This window comes from Papio anubis, chromosome 15 (genome assembly GCF_008728515.1).
Source record: "Papio anubis isolate 15944 chromosome 15, Panubis1.0, whole genome shotgun sequence".
In the NCBI taxonomy this organism is placed as follows: Eukaryota; Metazoa; Chordata; class Mammalia; order Primates; family Cercopithecidae; genus Papio; species Papio anubis.
The window spans coordinates 24,647,695-24,671,080 of record NC_044990.1 but is presented as its reverse complement, the minus strand read 5'-3'; the positions used below and the strand labels follow the sequence as shown (position 1 = coordinate 24,671,080).

Genomic DNA, 23,386 nt, shown 5'->3' with positions numbered 1-23,386 from the left:
GTAATTCTTATGTTACTGCTTCGATGAGAGAAAATCAGCATCCTAGAACGAAGAAAACAAAAAAAGGTTTTTAATTTCTAAAATAGAACCTCTGTGCCCATTTCAGATCAAGAGACATGAAAGCTTGAATAAAGAAAGATATATAATGTAATATAGAGATACCTTGGCTTGGGAGAAACAATGGAGCAAGAAGGGAAAGAGAGTGAGTTAAGACATAAGTCTGTGGCCTGCTCCCTGCTCTAAGCCCACACAGTTGGTTGTTGAGTAGAAATGAGGAAGATGGAGATGAAGAGGAGGTGATCCCTCAAGAATCTGGGGATTCTTAAATTTTCTAAGAAGGAAACCACCAGAGAAGAAACTCAATAAAGCAAATAATGGCAGCATGACATGGAAGAGACCTGGAAGTTAATTGACATCATAGACAAGGATACAAAAGTTCTGGGAGGAATGGCAGGTTATGGTTGGAGTGTTCTGCTGTATATAACCTTTTACTAAATGCAGCTATTTGAATTGTTAATTTGGTATATTATTTTTATTGTTCTAGAATTTTATTTGACTCATTTTAAAAAACAAAAATACCAGTTCTGTGGTAAAATTCTCCAATGATCTCTTTGCTTTCTTGGACATAGTAATCATAGTTACTTTTAAATCCATTTGAAACTCTAATATCTGAATCAAATATAGGCCTGTTTTATTGCCTGTTTCTTTCTACTGTTTTTCAGATACTTTATTTTATTTTTAGAATGTGTTGTAATTTTTTAAATTTAATGCTGGACTTCCAAGATGAACTATTTTAAGAAGTCTGGATAATATGCCCTCTCTCTCTTTCTTTCTCTTTCTCTCAACATGTTAGGTTTTCCTTGATAAGGCAGAAAACACCATTATCAAGGATTAGTTTGAGCTTTGTTAGGGCTCGGCTATTTTAGTTTTGTCTTCTTTCCTACAACATCATCTTTATTCCTAAGGCATGGAATTTCAACTGAAATTCCAATGTGTTTACAAAGGCCCCAACACTTCGGCAGAGCTTGAACTCTATTATCCATCTTTTGTGCAATCACAAAACTCTATGATCAATTTCTTATCTTCTCAGCTGATGTTTTCAACTGTGTTTCTTGGAATCTTGTTCTATACATTCACAGCTTGGAAATCAGCTAGCACCCTTGAGGGAGTTTGTATGCAGTTTTTTTTAGGAGACTGTGATATAGTTTGTATGTTGTCCTCTTTAAATCTCATTTGAAATGTAAACCCCAATGTTGGATATGGGTCACGGAGGGAGGTGTTTGGGTCATGGTGGCAGATCTCCTATGGCTTGGTGCTGTCCTTGTGGTAGTGAGTGGAATTCTGATCTTGTTTAAAAGTGTGTGGCAGGCCGGGCGCGGTGGCTCACGCTTGTAATACCAGCACTTTGGGAGGCCGAGGCCGGCGGATCATGAGGTCAGGAGATCGAGACCATCCTGGCTAACACGGTGAAACCCCGTCTCTACTGAAAATACAAAAAATTAGCTGGGCATGGTGGCGGGCGCCTGTAGTCCCAGCTACTCTGGAGGCTGAGGCAGGAGAATGGCGCGAACCCAGGAGGCCGAGCTTACAGTGAGCCAAGATCGCGCCACTGCACTCCAGCCTGGGTGACACAGCAAAGCTCTGTCTCAATAAATAAATAAATAAATAAATAAATAAATAAGTGTGTGGCAGGCCAGGTGCGGTGGCTCACATCTATAATCCCAGCACTTTGGGAGGCCAAGGAGGATCACTAGAGGTCAGAAGTTTGAGACCAATCTGGTCAACATGGTGAAACCCTGTCTCTATGAAAAATACAAAAACTAGCTATGCCTGCAATCCCAGTTACTCAGGAGGCTGAGACAGGAGAATCACTTGAACCTGGAAAGCAGAGGTTGCAGTGAGCTGAGATTGTGCCACTGCACTCTGGCCTGGGCAACAGAGTAAGACTCTGTCTTAAAAAAAAAAAAAAAAAAGTGTGTGGCACCTCTTCTTCACTCTCTCTTGCTTCTGCTTTTGCAGTGTGATATACCTGCTCTTGTTTTGCCTTCTGCCATGAGTAAAAGCCCACTGAGGCCTCCCCAAAAGCTATACAACCCAACCATAACTATGCTTGTATAGCCTTCAGAACTGTAAACCAATTACACCTCTCTTCTCTACACATTACTCAGTCTTGGGTTTTTCTTTGTAGTAATGCAAGAACAAACTAACACATAAAATTGGTACTGAGGAGAAGGGCATTGCTATGAAGATACATAAAAATGTGGAAGCCACTTTGGAACCAGGTAACAGGCAGAGGTTGGAAGAGTTTCTAAGGCTCAGAAGAAGACAGGATGATGAGGGAAAGTTTGGAACTTCTCAGAGACTGGGTAAACAGCGTGACCAAAATGCTGATATTTATATTGACAGTGAAGGCCAGGCTGCCAAGGTCTCAGATTGAAATGAGGAACTTATTTGGAACTGGAGCAAAAGTTACTCATGTTACGCCTTAGCAAAGAGCTTGGCTAAATTCTATTCATGCCCTAAAGATCTGTGGAAGTCTGAACTTCAGAATGATGATTTGGTATCTGATAGAAGAAATTTCTAAGCAGCAAAGCATTCAGGATTTAGCCTGGCTGCTTGTAACAGCCTATGCCCAGATGTGGGAGCAAAGCAATGACAAAGTTGAAATTTATATTCAAAAGGGAAGCAGCTTGTAAAAGTTTGGAAAATTTGCAGCCTGGCCATATAGCATGGAAAGAAAAAGCTTTGGGAGAGGGATTCCAGCAGGCTATAGAGTAACCACTTGCTAGAGAGATCTGCATAACTAAAAAGGATCCAAGTAAGAATAGCCAAGAAAATGGGAACAAGGCCTCAAAGACATTTCAGAGACCACTGTGGCAGCCTCTCCCATCACAGACCCAGAGGACCAAGAGGACTGAATAGTTTCGGGGGCCAGATCCAGGGCACCACTGCCCTGTGCCACCTGAGGGGGCTGCTCCTTGTGTCTTGGCCATTCTGACCCCAGCCTCAGCTCAAAGGACCCCAGATACTGCTTAGGCCGCTGCTTTGGAGAGTGCAAGCTGTAAGCCTTGGTGGCTTCCACATGGTGTTAGGCCTCAAAACCTGCAGAATGCAAGAGTGAAGGAGGTTTGGCAGCCTGCACCTACATTTCAGAGGATGTATAAGAAAGCCTGGGTGCTCAGGTAGAAGCCTGTCACAGCGGTGGAGCCTTCACCGAGAACCTCTATTAGGGCAGGATGAGGGAAATGTGGGCTTGGAGCCCCCACACAAATACCGCACTGAGGCATTGCCTAGTGGAGCTGTGGGAAGTGGGCAGCCACCCTCCAGACCCCAGAATGGTAGCACTGCATGCAGCTTAAATCGTGAGGCTGGAAAAGCCACAAGTATTCAACTCCAACCCATGAGAGCAGCCACAGGAGCTGTACCCTGCAAAGCCACATGGGTGGAGCTGGGAAAGGCCTTGGGAGTCCACCCCTTGCACCAGTGTGCCCTGGATGTGGAACATCCAGTCAAATATTATTTTAGAACTTTAAGATATAATGTCTGCCCAGCTGGGTTTCAGATCTGTATACTTTCTACATTTTCATTTTCTGTTATAGGAATTTCTAGAAAAAAGAAAAAGACTGGGATGAGTTTGGATACGTGTAAAAATTCATTTGAGGGTCTTATGACTTCAGTATAATTGTTCATCATTTAATGGATTGCAATTATCCATGAAAATGAATAGGGTCTGTAGCCTCTTTCTTTTTGCCAATTTCTCCCTTTTCGAATGGGAATGTTTACCCAATGCTGGTATCCCTCCCCCCATTGTATCTTGGAAGTAAATAACTTGTTTTAATTTTACCGGCTTGGAAATAAATAACTTGTTTTAATTTTATAGGCTTCTAAGTGGAAGGGTGTGATGGTTAATACTGTTAATTTGATTGAAGGATGCAAAGTGTTGTTTCTGGGTGTATCTGGGTGTTTCTGGGTGTTGCCAGAAGAGATTAACATCTGAGTCAGTGGACTAGGAAAGGAAGACCCGCCCTCAAGAAGACCCACCCACAATGTGGGTACCACTCCACATTGTGGGATGTGTGTACCACTCCACATAATGGGATGTGTGTACCACATTGGATGTATGTACCATCCAATCAGCTGTCAGCACAGCTAGACAAAGCAGGCAGAAGGTAGAAGAAGCTGACTTGTTGAGTCTTCTGGCCTTCATCTTTCTCCCATGCTGGATGCTTCCTGCCCTAGAACATCAGACTTCAAGTTCTTTGGCTTTTAGGCTCTTGGACCTACACCAGTGGTTTGCCTGGGGCTCTCGGGCCTTTAGCCATAGACTGAAGGCTACACAGTCGGCTTCCCTACTTTTGAGGTTATGGGATTCAGACTGAGTCACTACTGGCTTCCTTACTCCTCAATTAGCAGACCGTCTATTGTGGGACCTTACCTTGTGATGGTGTAAGTCAATTCTCGTTAATAAACTCCCTTTCATATATACATATATCCTATTAGTTCTGTCCCTCTAGAGAAACCAAACTAATACAAAGGGACATGCCTTGTCTAACATGAGACTTTGTACTTTTGAATGAAGCTGAAATGAATTGACACTTTTGGGGAACTACTGGCAGGGGACGATTGTATTTTGCAATGTGAGAAGAACATGATATTTGAGAGGCCAGAGGTGGAGTGATATAGTTTGGATGTTGTCCCCTCTAAATCTCATATTGAAATGTAACTCCCAGTGTTGAACATGGGGCCTGGTGGGAGGTGTCTGGTTCATGGGAGTGGATCCCTCATGGCTTTGTGCTGCCCTTATGATAGTGAGTTCTTTTTGGGAATTCTTTTTTTTTTTGAGATGGAGTCTCGCTCTGTCGCCCAGGCTGGAGTGCAGTGGCGGAATCTCGGCTCACTGCAAGCTCCGCCTCCTGGGTTTACGCCATTCTCCTGCCTCAGCCTCCCGAGTAGCTGGGACTACAGGCGCCTGCCACCTCGCCCGGCTAGTTTTTTGTATTTTTTAGTAGAGACGGGGTTTCACCGTGTTAGCCAGGATGGTCTCGATCTCCTGACCTCGTGATCCGCCCGTCTCGGTCTCCCAAAGTGCTGGGATTACAGGCTTGAGCCACCGCGCCCGGCCGATAGTGAGTTCTTATAAGATCTGGCTGTTTTAAAGTGTGTGGCACCTGTACCTCACACCACTCTCTCTCTTGCTCCCACTCTCATCATGTGATGTTCAAGCTCCCACTTTGCTGTATACCATGAGTAAAAGCTCCCTGAGGCCCTAACCAGCGGCAGATACCAGCACCACACTTCTTGTATGGTCTGCAGAACTGTGAGCCAATTAAATCTCTTTTCCCTATAAATTATCCAGTCTCAGGTATTTCTTTATAGCAATGCAAGAATGGCCTAACACAGACTGAGTCTCACTATGTTACCCAGGTGGGCCTCGAACTCCTAGGCTAAAGTGATACTCCACCTCAGCCTCTCAAGAACTGAGACTACAGCTGCGCTCCACTGTGCCCAGCTTGTATGCAGATTTTTTGATTCACCTTCCTTCAATTCTTTCCTCGCCAAGATTTTCTCCCTCAAGTCCCAAGTATATTGGCTGCTCTGAAGTCTGACTGCTAGCTCCTCAATCCACTAAAACCACCACATTCTACTTGTAATCCATTCTCCCACACCACAAATACCCTCAGGCAAAAGGCAAGGCAAAGGCAGAGCTTCCCTTCTTTCAGGAATTGTAACATCCACATTGGTTACTGTCCAGCTCTACTCAAGTCACACCCACATTTGTTACTGTGCAGTTCCTTCAATGGCGACTTTATATATTTTTGGCAGCTTTAATAGTCGACTTTGGTAAGGTTAGTCCAATACAAACTACTTAGTAATGGAAAAAACCTAGAAGTCACCAGGTTATTTAAAAATGTGTCCAATAATTCTAATACCAAATAATCCTGTGGATAAGTTTCTACTCTTTATTGTTTCTGCTAGTTTTCATTCATTTTGTCTTTCTCTTTGTGTGCCTGGTAATTGTGAATTATTTACCACACACTATATTTGAGAGATTGTTTGTAGACATAATGTAAATCTAGGATGGTGTAATCTTTCTTCAAAGATATTTTTCATTTTCATTTGTTTCTTCTAAGTTACTAAGGTCAAAGCACTTATAACAGTGCCTGGCACATGGCAAATAGTTAATTCATATTTTTGTATGTCTGTTCACCCCACCCAGATTAAGAGTACATCAGCTTTTATATTCTCAATATCAATATGTTTGGTTCATAGTCAATATATTAAAAATAGCTGCTCCATAAATGACTTAGGGATCCGAAAATGAAGTAAGACATATGTGTGTTATGCATGTGTGACTCACACACATAAACACACAAAATCATTCATAATTTTTTAAAGATATAATCTTATATATGGTTTCTAAAAGAATTGCATAAATCTAGCATTTACCTTCAGGTGGTCTTGGTAGGATTTGCTTTGGGACACTTTCTACATTTTCATGTTCTGCTACAAGAGTTTCTAGAAAAATGAAAAACAAATGGGATGACTTTGGATACATGTAAAAATTCATTTGAGGGTTTTATGACTTCAATATAATTGTTCATCATTTAATGAATTCCAATTATCCATGAAAATGTATTCATGAAGGCATCTATCAGCATTGGCATTCTACTTCTGGAGTTCATCTAGATCACCTTTTGAATGATTGTGTATTCTCACTGCTTCTGTATATTAGCTTTTCTGATCCTTTGAATTCCCTTGTTGGTTCCCATCATCACCATCAGAATGGAGTACCCAGTCTGGCCTTGGCAGATCTGCAAGGTCAGGACTTCTGTTATTGCCCTATGGCTCAAGTATTACATGTAGAGATAAAAGGTGATTCCATCCTCCCACTCTGCAAACCCAAACGGGGAGGGGTACCATTAGCTTGCATGCCTTCTCTCCCCTTTGCTCTACTTGACTCTGTAATTACACCATGTTCAGATCGTATTTACCTATCACAGACTGCCTGTGAGGTTTTCTTGGTAAAATTGGTGTTGGCAAGGAAACAAAACCTGGAAATTGAGTAACTTTTAGTGTCAATGTAGCAGTTGGTTTAAAATGTTCAGGCCACTGTCCTTCTGGTTTCACAGATACAGTTGTAGGTAGAGGGCTTGGCACTCTTGCACTTAAATCTCTCAAGATGTGCTGATAAGTATCGCCTGGACTCTCCAGTAAAGGTTGATGCTCAGGGTGCACATTCTCAAGTTTGTGAGTGATAACTAAGCCAGGAGTACTTCCAGGTTTGGAAAACTTGGAAGAAAGAATTAAAATGTTTTCTAGCTTTTTTTCAGTATAAACATCTTTCATAGTTTTCAACTTTCTGGAACTTTCCATTTTGTTTGTTTGTTTCCCAAAAATTCGAGTAGAAGCTGAATGACAACGTGGAAAAAATATGGAACCAGTAGCAGTATCTGGAATCTGCTCATAGACATGCTTAGTAGGTTTTTGGGGTGATGAAATTGCAGTCACTCTTTCTTGTACACAATGACCAAAAAAGATATTTTGGATATTGATAGGTGTTAATGATTGACTTCTTAAAACATCAGGAAAATGAGTTTTATCCGTTTTAATGGAAGTGGTTTCATCTTCAGTGAATGTTACGTGTAGTGACCCAGTTTTACCAGTTTTGGCTAAACCAAAAGAAAAAAAGAAAAATTAAATTATATTTATCAATGTGTCACAGACAAAATATCTTAGCATTCACAACTTTTCTTTACCCACTCACCCCTTTCTCACCTTCTAAAAATGTTTCTGTATATACTTGCTCAGCTACCAGGATGTGTGTTGACATGACTGGTATAAAGTTTGAGTGAGCAACTGGAGAAGTGAAAAGGCTAAATTGTATTAGATTTTTAAAGGGTAGAGAACTATCCTTGGAAGAACAGAATTGGTAGAGAGAAGGGAAGATATAAGCTCCAATAATAGACTAGATTTTTGAGAGTTTATCACTAAAACTCTGGCAATAGGGATGGATACAATTGATGAAGTTTTGCTATTTATCATACATCATTAGCGCTCCCTCATTTGAAATTTTCTTGACCAAAGATTTACATTTCTTTTAAATGCCAGACGTCAGGCCAATGTGTCTTTTGAAGATGGTAACAATCTGATAGTGGTTACAGGTGCCATAAGCTCATTTAGATTATAACAACAAGTATTCTTTTCTATCTCATGTCCAGAAAATGCACTGAGCTTGCATTCTTAGGCAGGAATCATATATGCCTTTTCTTTCCTATGCAACAGAATGTGAAATGACATTTTTCTGTTCCCTCAGCTGAGTGCAATAAATGATGAGGATCTGTACATTCAAATGAGGAGATAATAGATTCATTAAGGCAAAATTTGCCAAGGGGTGGCCAAAATAAGTCCCTCAGCACTTCACTCTTCACCCATCTGTTGTCTATATGGGACGGCTGGAGACTGATCTGAGTTTGGAGAGAGTATCTCCTCTGAACAGAGCTATTGGAGTTGTATGCATTTCCCTGATTTTTCCCTCCCCATTGAGGGTGTAGGAAGGATGATGTCCCCTATCTCAAACCAAGTGAGGGGGACTTTTTATAAATAAGAGGAATATATACCACAAGGAGAAAGTAACATCTCACTCTTCCCCTATCCACCTCCCCCACTGATACTTGCAGAACAGCAAAATGTATTGGTTTATCCATTGCTGTTTCCTGATCAGAGTAATATAAGGGAATCATTTTAACTACTTGACTTGTATCTCCTGACATTTCCGTGGGGTACAAGACTGATGCTGATTCTCACTTTAATTATTAACTTTTTTTTTTTTTTTGAGACGGAGTCTCGCTCTGTCGCCCAGGCTGGAGTGCAGTGGCCAGATCTCAGCTCACTGCAAGCTCCGCCTCCCGGGTTCCCGCCATTCTCCTGCCTCAGCCTCCCAAGTAGCTGGGACCACAGGTGCCGCCACCTCGCCCGGCTAATTTTTTGTGTTTTTAGTAGAGACGGGGTTTCGCCGTGTTAGCCAGGATGGTCTCGATCTCCTGACCTTGTGATCCGCCCGTCTCGGCCTCCCAAAGTGCTGGGATTACAGGCTTGAGCCACCGCGCCCGGCCAATTATTAACTTTTTAACAACATAACTCTTCCCCACACCTTGCCCCACTTATGGAGGAACCAAAAACTATAATATGAGTTGAAAAAGAGAGTAAGGCCAGGCACAGTAGTTCATGCCTGTAATCCCAGCACTTTGGTATGCTGAGATAGTAAGATCACCTGAGGCCAGGAGTTCAAGATCAGCCTGGGCAACATAGCAATACTCCTATCCCTGCAAAAAAAAAAAAAAAAATTAGTCAAGTGTGGCAGCATGCTCCTGTAGTCCCAGATACTTAGAAGGCTGAGGTGGGAGGGTACCACGAGCCCAGGAGACTGAGGCTACAGTGAGCCATGATTGCACCACTGCACTCCAGCTTGGGTGACGGAGCGAGACCTTGTCTAAAAGAAAAAAAAGAAAAGAAAAAGGGAAAATGAAAAGAATAGAAAAAGAGAGTAAAAAAATGGGGTGGAAGAACTGATCAGGCCCCTCCTTCCCTTGGCTTGTGTAAGAATTAGCAGGCCTAGGTTGAGCTGGGAGAAGGGACACAGTCTGATTATATACTATATGGAAGTACTAATTTAGATGAAACAAGTAATTTAATATCTGAAAATGAATAGAGCTAATTGACAAAACTGACTAGAAATGCTTTTAGAGAGATACATGTGCCACGTGAGTTTGAAGGACAGTAGTAAGAAAATAATGTTTGCTTCCCACTTAAGTGGAACTAATTGAAGGTAACCGATTCAATAAAATAGCTACACCAATGTATTTAAGTTCATTTTCTCTCTATTAAAACAAAACACATTAACACAGCAAACACTTCAATAGACTCCAGAACTCCTTCCAGCTACCACCATCTCACCATATTTATCCTTCCCTTTAATGGCAAACTGAAGTAATTTATACTCATTAGTTTGATTTCCTCTCCCACTGGAAGAAGAGTCTCTGTACTCAGGCTCATACATAGAGAACAGGACATCTCCTCCTCTTCCACACACCCACTTCTGCTGCTGCTGCAGAAGGCTGGGGCAGGTGATCCAGAGACCGGCCTGACTGAGGTTCTAAGTAGTGACTACAACCTCACAGTGTAACATGGCCTGCATGCCTGGGATCTGGAGTGAAAGCAAGGTTCTTCCTCCCTGACACATGGCACTATAGCACTGCTGCTGCAGAGAGCAGAAGAACCTGAGAACAGCATGTCTGAAGCTGTGGGTGGTGACCCATAGCACAGCCACCACCAACATGAGCCCATACCATGCAGGACCCAGAGGGTCATTCCACCACCTCTACTGCCATGACCCATAGCACAATTGTTTCCCAGGACATGAGAATCTGTTCAGTGACCTAGCCCACTGCTGCCACTACCAGCAGCCATGCAAGCCACCTAAGGCCCAGGAACTGGCCCACCAGTAACCACCAACACAGGTGCCAGCACACACCACTTTGGGACACAAAGATAGGTAGAGTCAGCCTACCCTTGGGGCCTGTCCCCAGCACAACTTCACCACAGCCTTCACTAATAATTGCAGCCTAATCCTCTAAGGAAATCACAGAAAGCACTAATGCTATTTACAGCCAAAGAAATCATACAGAGACTACACTACTACATGCACCCAGAATCAAAGTCAAAGTGCCCTACCCAACCAACACCCCAGATACATCTTCAGAAAAAAAGTCCTACCCTATGGAAGTGAATTAAAAAATAGGAAGATGCAACTGTTACACCAGATACACAGATATCAACATAAAGACACAGAAAACATCAAAATACAATGAAATATGTATTATTTCCCTTTAATATGAAATATGAATTATTGTTTTCCAAAGGAAACAATATTTCCAAAGGAAATTGTTTTCCTTTGAAAACAATAATTCTCCAGCAACAGATCTTAATCAAAAAGAAGTTGCTGAAATCCCAGAAAAATAATTCAAAATTTCAATTTTAAAGAAGCTCAGTTAGATACAGAGAATTCTGGAAAATACAAAGAATTCAGAAGAATAATTCAGGACATGAATGAGAAATCTACCAAAGAGATAGATAGATATTTTTAAGAAAGACCCAAATAGAAATTCTGGAGCTGAAGAATTAATTGAAGAAAATATAAAATATATTTGAAAGCTCCAATAATAGACTAGATCAGGCAGAAGAAAGAATCTCAGAACTTGACGACACATCTTTTGAAATAATCCAGTCAGACAAAAATAAAGAAAAAGAACCTAGAAGAATTCACAAAGACTTTGTGACATTTGGGACAACATAATGTGATCAAATATTCAAATTATTGGCATCCCAGGGGCAAAGAGACAAAGGAAGGACTATAAAACCTATGTAATTAAATAATAGAAGAAAACTTCCCAAGTCTAGCAAGAATTGTAGACGTTCACATTCAGATATAGGAACTTCAGCAATCCCTAGGCAAACACTGCAAAAATGTCTTCCCCACGGCACATTATAGTGAGACTGCCTAAAGTCAAAGATAAAAAGCATACCCTTTAAAAAGCAAGAGAAAAGCATCTAGTCACCAATAAAGAAACCCCATCAGACTAACTAACAGTGGATTTCTGTGGGATTTTTGTTGTTGTTGTTGTTGTTGTTTTGTTTTTGTTTTTGAGACAAGGTCTTGCTCTGTTGCCCAGGCTGGAGTGCAGTGGCACAATCTCGGCTCACTGCAACCTCAGCCTCCCCATATTCAAGCGATTCTCCTGCCTCAGCCTCCCGAGTAACTGGGATTACAGACCCACACCACCATGCCCAGCTAATTTCTGTATTTTTTTTTTAGTAGAGACGGGGTTTCACTATGTTGGCCTGGCTGGTCTCAAACTCCTGACCTTGTGATCCACCCACCTCGGCCTCCCAAAGTTCTGGGATTACAGGCGTGAGCCACTGTACCTGGTCTTAACAGTGGATTTCTTAGCAGAAACTTTACAGGCTAGAAGAGAATGAGGTGATATATTCAAAGCACTGAAATTAAAAACAAACAAACAAACAAAAGAAACTGTCAGCCAAGAAGAGTCTATCCAGCAAAATTATCCTTCATAGATGGAGGAAAAATAAAGTCTTTCCCAGAAAAGCAAATGCTGAGGGAATTTGCTACAACCAAGAGAGACCCTATGAGAAATGCTCAATGGAACAGAATACAGAACCCTGAAATAAAGTCACATACTTACAGCCAACTGATCTTCAGCAACACTGACAAGAACACTGGGGAAAGGACACCCTCTTTAATAAATAGTGTTAGGAAAATTGGACAGCCATATTCAAAAGAATGAAACTGGATCCCTATCTCTTACCATATACAACATATAACTCAAAATGGATTACAGAGTTAAACTTAAGACCCAGAACTATAAAATTACTACAAGAAAACCTAGGTAAAACCCTCCTGGACACTGGTTTAGGAAAATAATTTATGACTAAGACCTTGTTGAGTGGGAGAAAATATTTGCAAATTATCCATACAACAAGGGACTAATATCTAGAATATACAAGGACCTCAAACAACTCAACAGAAAAAAAAAAATCCCCCTAGAAAACAAAAAATCCCCTTAGGCATGACATGAATAGACATTTCTGAAAAGAAGACATACAAATGGCCAACACTTATATTTAAAAATGCTCAACATCACTAATGATTAGAGAAATACAAATTAAACCATAACGAGATATTATCTTACCCTAGTTAGAATGGCTGTTATTAAAAAGATAAAAAATAACAGATGTTAGTGAGGATGCAGAGAAAAAGAAACCCTGAAGGCATGTGTTCTCATCAGCTGTTCACTATACACCTGACAACCTTCCACTCTGAGTACAATATCAGCCTGGCCATTCCATGTTGCTCTAGGGGTCTGCTTTGGCAACTCCCAACAAATAAACTATATTGAAAACATCCAAGGCCTGAGATGGGTTCTGGAAATCTTCAGTCCTCCACAATCATTCACACCAATGTCCCTTTCTTTCTTCCAATAGACCCCAACTCCCCAGCAGCAATGGGTTAACCTCTGCTGACTCAGAACCAAGTCTTGAACTTGAAGACAAAATTTGAACTTTGATCAATATGGCACTTGAGAGACAGCAAAATATCACAGTCCCATATACTTATGAACCCCTCTCTTCAAACCCAATGTCATGAAAACAAAACAGGAAAATAAAAATTTAAAAAAGGTTTTCCCCTGATCATCACTGCCATCGTCCTAGTCTTCAGAGTTAATTTCCCATTGGTTTTCTGATATTGGCATATCATGTTTTCACTGAATTATCGGAATCGGTATTAATTCAGATTTCTTAGTTTGGCATATAAAAATCTAAGTGAATAGGAACTACTTTATGCCACCTTTTTGTGAGATGACTTGTTACTTTCCAATATGAAGCCTTAGTTACTGCAATTATTTCTGACAACCAAAAAGGCCTAATTGCTCATATACGACTTCATTTCACATGTCCATCATGCTATGTGGAATATCTTATCAACCAGTTCAAATCATTTTTTACTTTCAAAGTCTACCTTAAACCCTGTGCAATCCATCCTTCTTTGATAATACAACACATATTTATCATTCTCATCAATTCATTCAATGAACATTTAACACCTACCATGTGTCAGCTGTACACATAGTGCTGGGGGTACAATGATACAACACAAACCTTACTACCAACAGATATCTCACAATTCAGTATAGAAACTAGGCAGGTAAACAGTTATAATAAGTGGTTCGTAGGGGTAAATATGGAATACTATGGGAGAAAAGAAAAAGGCAGTCTTATTGGGTGGAGAAGTGATGCTTAAAGAACTTTTCCCAACATGTAGGGTGAGCCAAAGCAGGGTGTGGTGTTGCCTCACCTGGGAAGCACAAGGGGTCTGGGAACTCCCTACCCTAGTCAAGGGAAGTCATGAGGGACTGTGCTGTGAGGAACAGTGCACTGCAACCCAGATACTACGCTTTTCCCATCATCTTCACAATCCCTAGACCAGGAGATGCCCTCAGGTGCCTACGCCACCAGGGCCCTGGGTTTCAAGCACAAAACTGGGTGGCCATTTGGGCAGACATCGAGCTAGCTGCAGAAGTTTGTTTTTTTTTTTTATAACCCAGTGGTGCCTGGAATGCCAGTGAGACAGAACAGTTCACTCCCCTGGAAAGGGGCCTGAAGCCAGGGACCAAGTGGTCTAGCTCAGTGAACCCAACCCCCAAGAGCCGGGCAAGCTAAAATCCACTGGCTTGAAATTCTCACCGCCAGCACAGCAGTCTGAAGTCAACCTGGGACACTTAAGCTTGGTGGGGGGAGGGGCATCTGTCATTACTGAGGCTTAAGCAGGCAGTACCCCCCCCCCCCCCCCCCCCCGCACAGTGTATACAAAGCTACCAGGAAGTTCAAACAAACAGCAAAACTGCTGTAGCCAGACTTCCTCTCTAGATTCGTCCTCTCTGGACAGGGCATTTCTGAAAGAAAGGCAGCAGCCCCAGTCAGGGCCTTATAGAGAAAACTCCTATCTCCCTGGGACACAGCACCTGGGGAAAGGGGCAGCTGTAGGTGCAGCTTCAGCCGACTTAAACGTTCCTGCCTGCCAGGTCTAAAGAGAGCAGCAAAGCTCCCAGCACAGCGCTTGAGCTCTGCTAAGGGGGACAGACTGCCTCCTCAAGTGGGTCCCTGACCCCCATGCCTCATGACTGGGAGACACCTCCCAGCAGGGGTTGACAGACACCTCACACAGGAGAGATCCGGCTGGCATTTGGCGGGTGCCCCTCTGGAACAAAGTTTCCAGTGGAAGGAGCAGGCAGCAATCTTTGCTCTTCTGCAGCCTCCACTGGTGATACCCAGGCAAACAGTGTCTGGAGTGGCCCTCCAGCAAACTCCAGCAGACCTGCAGCAGAGGGGCCAGACTGATGGAAGGAAAAAATAACAAACAGAAAGGAATAGCATCAACATCAACAAAAAGGATGTCCACACAGAAACCCCATCCGAAAGTGACCAGCATCAAAGACCAAAGGTAGATAAATCCACGAAGATGAGGAAGAACAGCACAAAAAGGCTGAAAATTCCAAAAACCAGAATGCCTCTTCTCCTCCAAAGGATCACAACTTCATGCCAGCAAGGGAACAAAACTGGATGGAGAATGAGTTTGATGAATTGACAGAAGTAGGCTTCAGAAGGTGGATAATAATAAACTCCTCTGAGCTAAAGGAACATGATCTAACCCAATGCAAGGAAACTAAGAACTTTGAAAAAAGGTTAGACGAATTGCTAACCAGAATAACCAGTTTAGAGAAGAACATAAATGGAGTGATGGAGCTGAAAATCACAGCACAAGAACTTCATGAAGCATATACAAGTATCAAAAGCCAAATCGATCAAGCAGAAGAAAGGATATCAGAGGTTGAAGACCAACTTAATGAAATCAAGCGTGAAGACATGATTAGAGAAAAAAGAACAAAAAGGAATGAACAAAGCCTCCAAGAAATATGGGATTATGTGAAAAGACCAAACCTACATTTGATTGGTATACTGAAAGAGACAAGGAGGATGGAACCAAGTTGGAAAACACTCTTCAGGATATTATCCAGGAGAACTTCCCCAATCTAGCAAGACAGGCCAACATTCAAATTCAGGAAAGACAGAGAACATAACAAAGATACGTCTCAAGAAGAGCAATCCCAAGACCCATAATTGTCAGACTCACCAAGGTTGAAATGAAGGAAAAAATGTTAAGGGCAGCCAGAGAGAAAGGTCAGGTTACCCACAAATGGAAGCCCATCAGACTAACAGTGGATCTCTCTGCAGAAACACTACAGGCCAGAATAGACTGGGGGCCAGTATTCGACATTCTTAAAGAAAAGAATTTTCAACCCAGAATTTCATATCCAGCCAAACTAAGCTTCATAAGCGAAGGAGAAATCAAATCCATTACAGACAAGCAAATACTGAGGGATTTTGTCACCACCAGGCCTGCCTTACAAGAGCTCCTGAAGGAAACACCAAATATGGAAAGTAAAAACTGGTACCAGCCACTGCAAAAACATACCAAATTGTAAAGACCATCAACACTATGAAGAAACTGCATCAACTAAAGGGCAAAATAACCAGCTAGCTTCATAATAACAGGATCAAATTCACATATAATGATATTAACCTTAAATGTAAATGGGCTAAATGCCCCAATTAAAAGAGACAGACTGGCAAACTGGATAAAGAGTCAAGACCCATCAGTGTGCTGTATTCAGGAGACCCATCTCACATGCAAAGACACATAGGCTCAAAATAAAGGGATGGAGGAATATTTACCAAGCAAATGGAAAGCAAAAAAAAAAAAAAAAAAAAAAAAAAAAAAAAGGAAAATAGCAGGGGTTGCAATCCTAGTCTCTGATAAAACAGACTTTAAACCAACAAAGGTCAAAAGAGACAAAGAAGGGCATTACATAATGGGTAAAGGGACCAGTGCAACAAGAAGAGCTAACTATCCTAAATATACCCAATATAGGAGCACCCAGATTCATAAAGCAAATTCTCAGAGACCTTCAAAAAGACTTAGACTCCCACACAATAATAATGGGAGACTTTAACACCCCACTGTCAATATTAGACAGATCAACAAGACAGAAAATTAACAAGGATATTCAGGGCTTGAACTCAGCTCTGGACCAAGCAGACCTAATAGACGTCTACAGAACTCTCCACCCCAAATCAACAGAATATACATTCTTCTCAGCACCACATCGCACTTATTCTAAAATTGACCAGATAATTGGAAGTAAAACACTCCTCAGAAAGTGCAAAAGAACGGAAATCATAACAAACAGTCTCTCAGGCCACACTGCAATCAAATTAGAATCAGGATTAAGAAACTCACTCAAAACTGCACAACTACATGGAAACCAAACAACCTGCTGCTGAATGACTACTGGGTAAACAACGAAATTAAGGCAGAAATAAGTAAGTCCTTTGAAACCAATAAAAATGAAGACACAACGTACCCAAATCTCTGGGACACAGCTAAAGCAGCGTGTAGAGGGAAATTTACAGCACTATGCCCACAGGAGAAAGTGGGAAAGATGTAAAATTAACACCCTAACATCACAATTGAAAGAACTAGAGAAGCAAGAGCAAACAAATTCAAAAGCTAGCAGAAGACAAGAAATAACTAAAATCAGAGCAGAACTGAAGGAGTCAGAGACATGAAAAACCCTTCAAAAAATCAATGAATCCAGGAGCTGAGTTTTTTAAAAGATTAACAAAATAGATAGACTACTAGCCAGACTAATAAAGAAGAAAAGAGAGAAGAATCAAAGAGACAGAATAAAAACATTGATCCCACACAAATACAAACTACCATCAGAGAATACTATAAACACCTCTACGTAAATAAACTAGAAAATCTAGAAGAAATAGATAAATTCCTGGACACATACACCCTCCCAAGATGAAACCAGGAAGAAGTCGAGTCCCTGAATAGACCAGTAACAAGTTCTGAAATTGAGGCAGTAATTAATAGCCTACCAACCAAAGAAAGCCCAGGACCAGACAGATTCACACCCGAATTCTACCAGAGGTACAAAGAGGAGCTGGTATGATTCCTTCTGAAACTATTCCAAACAACAGAAAAAGAGGGACTCCTCCCTAACTCATTTTATAAGGCTAGCATCATCCTGATACCAAAACCTGGCAGAGACACAACAAAAAAAGGAAAATGTTAGGCCAATATCCCTGACGAAGATCAGTGTGAAAATCCTTAATAAAACAGTGGTGAACCGAATCTAGCAGCACATCAAAAAGCTTATCCACCACAATCAAGTTGGCTTCATCCTTGGGATGCAAGGCTGGTTCAACATATGTAAATCAATAAACATAATCCATCACATAAACAGAACCAATGACAAAAACCACATAATTATCTCAATAGATGCAGAAAAGGCCTTTGATAAATTTCAACATCCTTTCATGCTAAAAACTCTCAATAAACTAGGTATTGATGGAATATATCTCAAAATAATAAGAGCTATTTATGACAAACCCACAGCCAATATCATACTGAATGGGCAAAAGCTGGAAGCATTCCGTTTGAAAACCGGCACAAAACAGAGATGCCTTCTCTCACCACTCCTGTTCAACCTGATATTGGAAGTTCTGGCCAGCACAATCAGGCAAGAGAAGGCAATAAAGGCTATTCAAATAGGAAAAGAGGAAGTCAAATTGTCTCTTTTTGCAGATGACATGATTGTAGTTTTAGAAAATCCCATCGTCTCAGCCCAAAGTCTCCTTAAGCTGATAAGCAACTTCAGCAAAGTCTCAGGATACAAAACCAATAAGCAAAAATCATAGGCATTCATATACACCAATAACAGACAAACAGAGAGCCAAATCATGAGTGAACTCCCATTTACAACTGCTACAAAGAGAATAAAATACCTAGGAATCCAACTTACAAGGGATATTAAGGACCTCTTCAAAGAGAATTACAAACCAGTGCTCAAGGAAATAAGAGAGGACACAACCAAATGGAAAAACGTACCATGCTCATGGATAGGAAGAATCAACATCATGAAAATGGCCATATTGCCCCAAGTAATGTATAGATTCAGTGCTATCCTCATCAAGCTACCACTGACTATCTTCCCAGAATTAGAAAAAACTACTTTAAATTTCATATGGAACCAAAAAAGAGCCCATATAGCCAAGACAATCCTAAGCAAAAAGAATGAAGCTGGAGGCATCACCCTATCTGACTTCAAACTATACTACAAGGCTACAATAATCAAAATAGCATGTTACTGTTACCAAAACAGACATATAGACCAATGGAGCAGAACAGAGACCTCAGAAATAATGCCACACATCTACAACCACCTGATCTTTGTCAAACCTGACAAAAACAAGCAATCGGGAAAGGATCTCCTATTCAGTAAATGGTGCTGGGAAAACTGGCTAGCCATACACCGAAAACTGAAACTGGACCCCTTCCTTGCACCTTATACAAAAATTAACTCAAGATGGATTAAAGACTTCAATGTAAGACCTAAAACCATAAAAACCTTAGAAGAAAACCTAGGCAATACCATTCAGGACACAGGCATGGGCAAAGACTTCATGACAAAAATGCCAAAAGCAGTGGCAACAAAAGCCAAAATTGACAAATGGGATCTAGTTAAACTAAAGAGCTTCTGCACTGCAAAAGAAACTATCATCAGAGTGAACAGGCAGCCTACAGAATGAGAGAAAATTTTTGCTATATACCCATCTGAAAAAGGTCTAATATCCAGAATTTACAAGGAACTTAAACATATTTATGAGAAAAAAACAAACAACCCCATCAAAAAGTGGGTGAAGGATATGAACAGACACTTCTTAAAAGAAGACATTTATGTGGCCAACAAACATATGGAAAAAAGCTTAACATCACTAATCATCTGAGAAATGCAAATCAAAACCACAACGACATACCATCTCACACCAGTCAGAATGGTGATTATTAAAATGTCAGGAAACAATAGATGCTTGCAAGACTGTGGAGAAATAGGAACACTTTTACACTGTTGGTGGGAATGTAAATTAGTTCGACCATTGTGGAAGACAGTATAAGGATTCCTCAAGGATCTAGATCCAGAAATACCATTTGACCCAGCAATCCCATTACTGGGTATATTCCCAAAGGAATATAAATCATTCTACTGTAAAGACACATGCACACGTATGTTTATTGCAGCACTGTTCACAATAGCAAAAACATGGACCCAACCCAAATGCCTGTCAATGACAGACTGGATAAAGAAAATGTGGTACATATACATCATGGAATACTATGCAGTCATAAAAAAGAATGAGATCGTGTACTTTGCAGGGACATGGATGAAACTGAAAGCCATCATCCTCAGCAAACTAACACAGGAACAGAAAACCAAACACCGTGTGTTCTTACTCATAAGTGGGAGTTGAACATTGAGAACACAGGGACGCAGAGAGGTGAACAACACACACCAGGGCCTGTTAGCGGGTGGAGAGTGAGGGGAGAAAACTTAGAGGATGGGTAAATAGGTACAGCAAACCACCATGGCATACGTATACCTATGTAACAAACCTGCATGTTCTGCACATGTATCCTGTTGTGTTTTTTTTAGAATAAATAAAAAAAAAATTTCGAGCACTTACTATGTGCAAAGCCCTTTGTCAAGAGCCTTTGGAGCAAGAGAGCTCTGCTTTCCCCACCAAATAAGGAACCATCAGCCCAAAATGTCCATAGTGCCAAGGTTGTGAAATTCTGTACTAGAAGATAAACTTTAAACAAAAGATGAATAGAGAAACTACAAGATAAGTGGTAATCTTGAGCTGTAAATCTGCATACTGCATTATTACAGAGCAGATTGTAAATGCAGAACATTCTAGAAATGTAGAAATGATGATGTAGAAATCATGTAACAAAAGTTGGGAGAGAAAGTAAGAGAGGAAATTGTGGCAGTATTACAAGTAAGTTGAGTTACATATTGTTAATAGTCATAGGTCAAAAGATGATAATTTAACATTATAAATCAAGTTATAGACTAGGTATATTTGAACAGTATAAATGTTGACACTAAAACTGCAATCAACTAAAATCAGATGGAAGAGGAGACTAAAAAGGGGAAAATGAGAAAATATGCTAATTGTATTGCTTATAATAAGGAGGGAATAGAAACCATATACAGAAATAGAGGATTAAGTATTATATAAAGTTATAGTTATAAAAGCGACTCATATTTACTTCATAGCACTTATCACAGGGTAATTTTACATTTACTTATATGATTGATTGATTACAATCACTATCCCAGTGGGTAACTAATGAAGGGAACTGGTAAGGTCTGTTTTTGCTCACTAAATATATTCAGTCCTCGTTATTTGTGGTAGTTCTCTTCTGCAAACAATGAATTACTCATTACTCAACCATTTCTCCTAGGAGAAATATGGGGCTAGGTTCCTACAAACTTCTGGTTTCAACATTTTCATCAACTGATCAACATGTAATTTTGTTTTATATTTGTTTCTATTTAAAGACACTTTAATAAATATATACAGTTGATTTGTTAACATTGAACTCAGGGCCAACAACATTACTCATACCTGAAGGAAGCTTATCTAACACATATCTTGTTCTCTGTAAGGCCCATCACAGCCTTCTTGTGATCAGGAACACTAGACAGTACTTCGGCACTATGCTTGGGGCCCACAGTGAAATCACTAACTAAAAGCACAAAACATTCAAGAAATATAGCGCTAAACAGACAGGGAACACAGTACCTGTTTACAACATGAGAGCTGAAACAAGAAGGCAGAGGTAGCTTTGTTCCACCTCAGCTGGGGCATGGGTGTTGAGTGACTCAAATTTTTCAGTGCTCTGCACACATCCACGCACGACTGAGAAAGCCCTATGAGTATCAATTCTGGAGTTAGAAGTAAATTTTATCGATGAGGTAAACTTGAACCTACTAAGTCCACCAATAAGTATCAATAAATGCATCTGTAGGCTTGAATTGGATGCTTTCATCTGACAACAAACATTTGTAAGTTATTAGTGAGTGTATTTATTGCGATTCTAAGCTGTGCAAGTCAAGGAATTTCTATGAAAGATACATAAATGTTAATACACATATCTGATTAATACACATACCTGTACGGGTTTTTATCTCATGTAAAGACGGCTTAGTGAATTTGGGAGGTAAGGGTCTTCGAAGAAGTAGTGGGGGCTTTCGCATTTTAATGAATAGTAAGTGCTGTTTTTCATAATCCTTGCTGTAAGTGAGAATTTAAAAGGTTTTGAATATGTTTGAATTGTTGAAAAATAAGAATTTAGATTACATCTTAATGAAAATCATTCTGTTGCAATATTCTACTGAATCCAAGCAGAATTCCTTTATGAAAAAAAAAGAGGGTAAGAAAATAATTCTTTAAAACTTCTATTAATAGAAAGAATCCAGTTAAAATGTAGGGTTATAAGTAAACATATAATTTTTAAAATATGTGTATTATTACTACCCAAGATCCTTCTACAATTTTCCATGCTAGCACAAAGTTCAATTTGCCAATGCTGTTTCAACTAGTAAATACTGATTTTTCAGAATAGTAGAAATGACATTTTTTTCTCTCCCTCCAAAATGTTATCACTATAAATGTAGAAAGAATTTGGTCAGAAATGTGTAGACGATCTCTTCATTAGATAAGCCTCTGAAGACCCACCATATCTAACCATTCACAAACAAATTGTCTTCTTTCTGTAATGGCTTGTTTTTCAACCACTATGCTTGGGCCAAAACCATTCAATCCTAAAATAAGATAGGTTTCACTATAATGAGGTTTCCCAGGGCTGCTGGATCCCAACTCATGCTGTTTAGAAATGATGCCAGAAGATGCACCCCCAAAATGTGCTTTTAGTTTGCAGGGCAACATCAAAAGTGCCTGGCACGGCACTACTCCATTGATAGCCTAGAAGGGAACACCCTGGAACTGCACAAATGGGCCGTTTACCGCCAAAAGATAACTGCACACAAGCGCTCAAGGCGTACTCCCTGGTCATATATTCCACTGGATGCTGGAAATCTCCCTTCCGTAGTACCCAAAGAGGTGCACGGAAGTGCTGGACTCCCACACTACCCTTTAGGATAATCAGCCGCTTCCCAAACCAACTGGCTTTTCGTCTCCTATCTCCTATTCCTCGGAATCTAGGCAGCGAGGTAAAGGTCCAGCGAGGTGGCGGGTCTTCCTGCAGGAGGCTGTTCCCGAAGAAGCACCACGGATCCCCACCCTCCAGGAGGCCAAGGAGACACACCCTAGCAACCGGGATCCGCTAAGCTAGCCCAGCCACTTGACGCGCAGGCGCGGGGTCGGGACCGGCGGGGCGGGCCCCGGGAGGGGAGGGGCCCGCCCAGCCCAGTGCGCGGCGCGCGCGAAGTCCTCTAGCCTTACTCAGCCGCCCTGGGGGGCTGCAGGGGAGGCTGCGGGCCGTGGGGGCCGGAGGAGAAGCCGGCTCCACGTGCAGCTGCTGTACGGAACGCCGTGGTGACAATTATTACTATTCTTATGCTTAATGGCAATGACCACTATTATTTATTATTTTCTTCTCTGGATTGCAGGATGCTTTACTTGGGTGTCTAGAATATGGGCTGGCATTCTTTAGCGCTGCACTTTTGCGCAGCCGGGTCCCGGGGCTAATTTTGCAGTGCTCTCGAAAAGCGGGCATTCGGTTTTCTTTCTCTTCCTTTCATGCAACCTGTTTTGTCTTTCTGATCCTTTAAAGTTCCTGGCTGAGGCTGGATTGTGTAGAAATAAGGGCATTAGG

General features: G+C 41.0%; 1 protein-coding gene across 7 annotated transcripts in view; it reads right to left on the bottom strand.

Moving 5' to 3' along the window:
• The window catches only part of LRRC63 (leucine rich repeat containing 63), a 65,882-nt gene extending 42,927 nt beyond the window's left edge, over window positions 1–22,955 (bottom strand). For 2 of the 7 annotated variants that reach the window (XM_017951224.3, XM_017951229.3), the window contains exons 1-4: window positions 22,576–22,915; window positions 21,722–21,843; window positions 6,993–7,670; window positions 6,448–6,516 (exon numbers count right to left, since the gene is read on the bottom strand). In XM_017951224.3, the coding sequence (XP_017806713.2) occupies window positions 6,448–6,516; window positions 6,993–7,670; window positions 21,722–21,806 (832 nt within the window). In that variant the 5' untranslated portion in view covers window positions 21,807–21,843; window positions 22,576–22,915. Of the gene's footprint in view, window positions 1–6,447; window positions 6,517–6,992; window positions 7,671–21,351; window positions 21,480–21,721; window positions 21,844–22,575 lie in introns of those variants that run through there. The other 5 variants (XM_017951227.3, XM_017951225.3, XM_017951226.3 and 2 more) reach the window with 5 other exon arrangements.
• Between the last annotated feature and the right edge of the window lie 431 nt (window positions 22,956–23,386).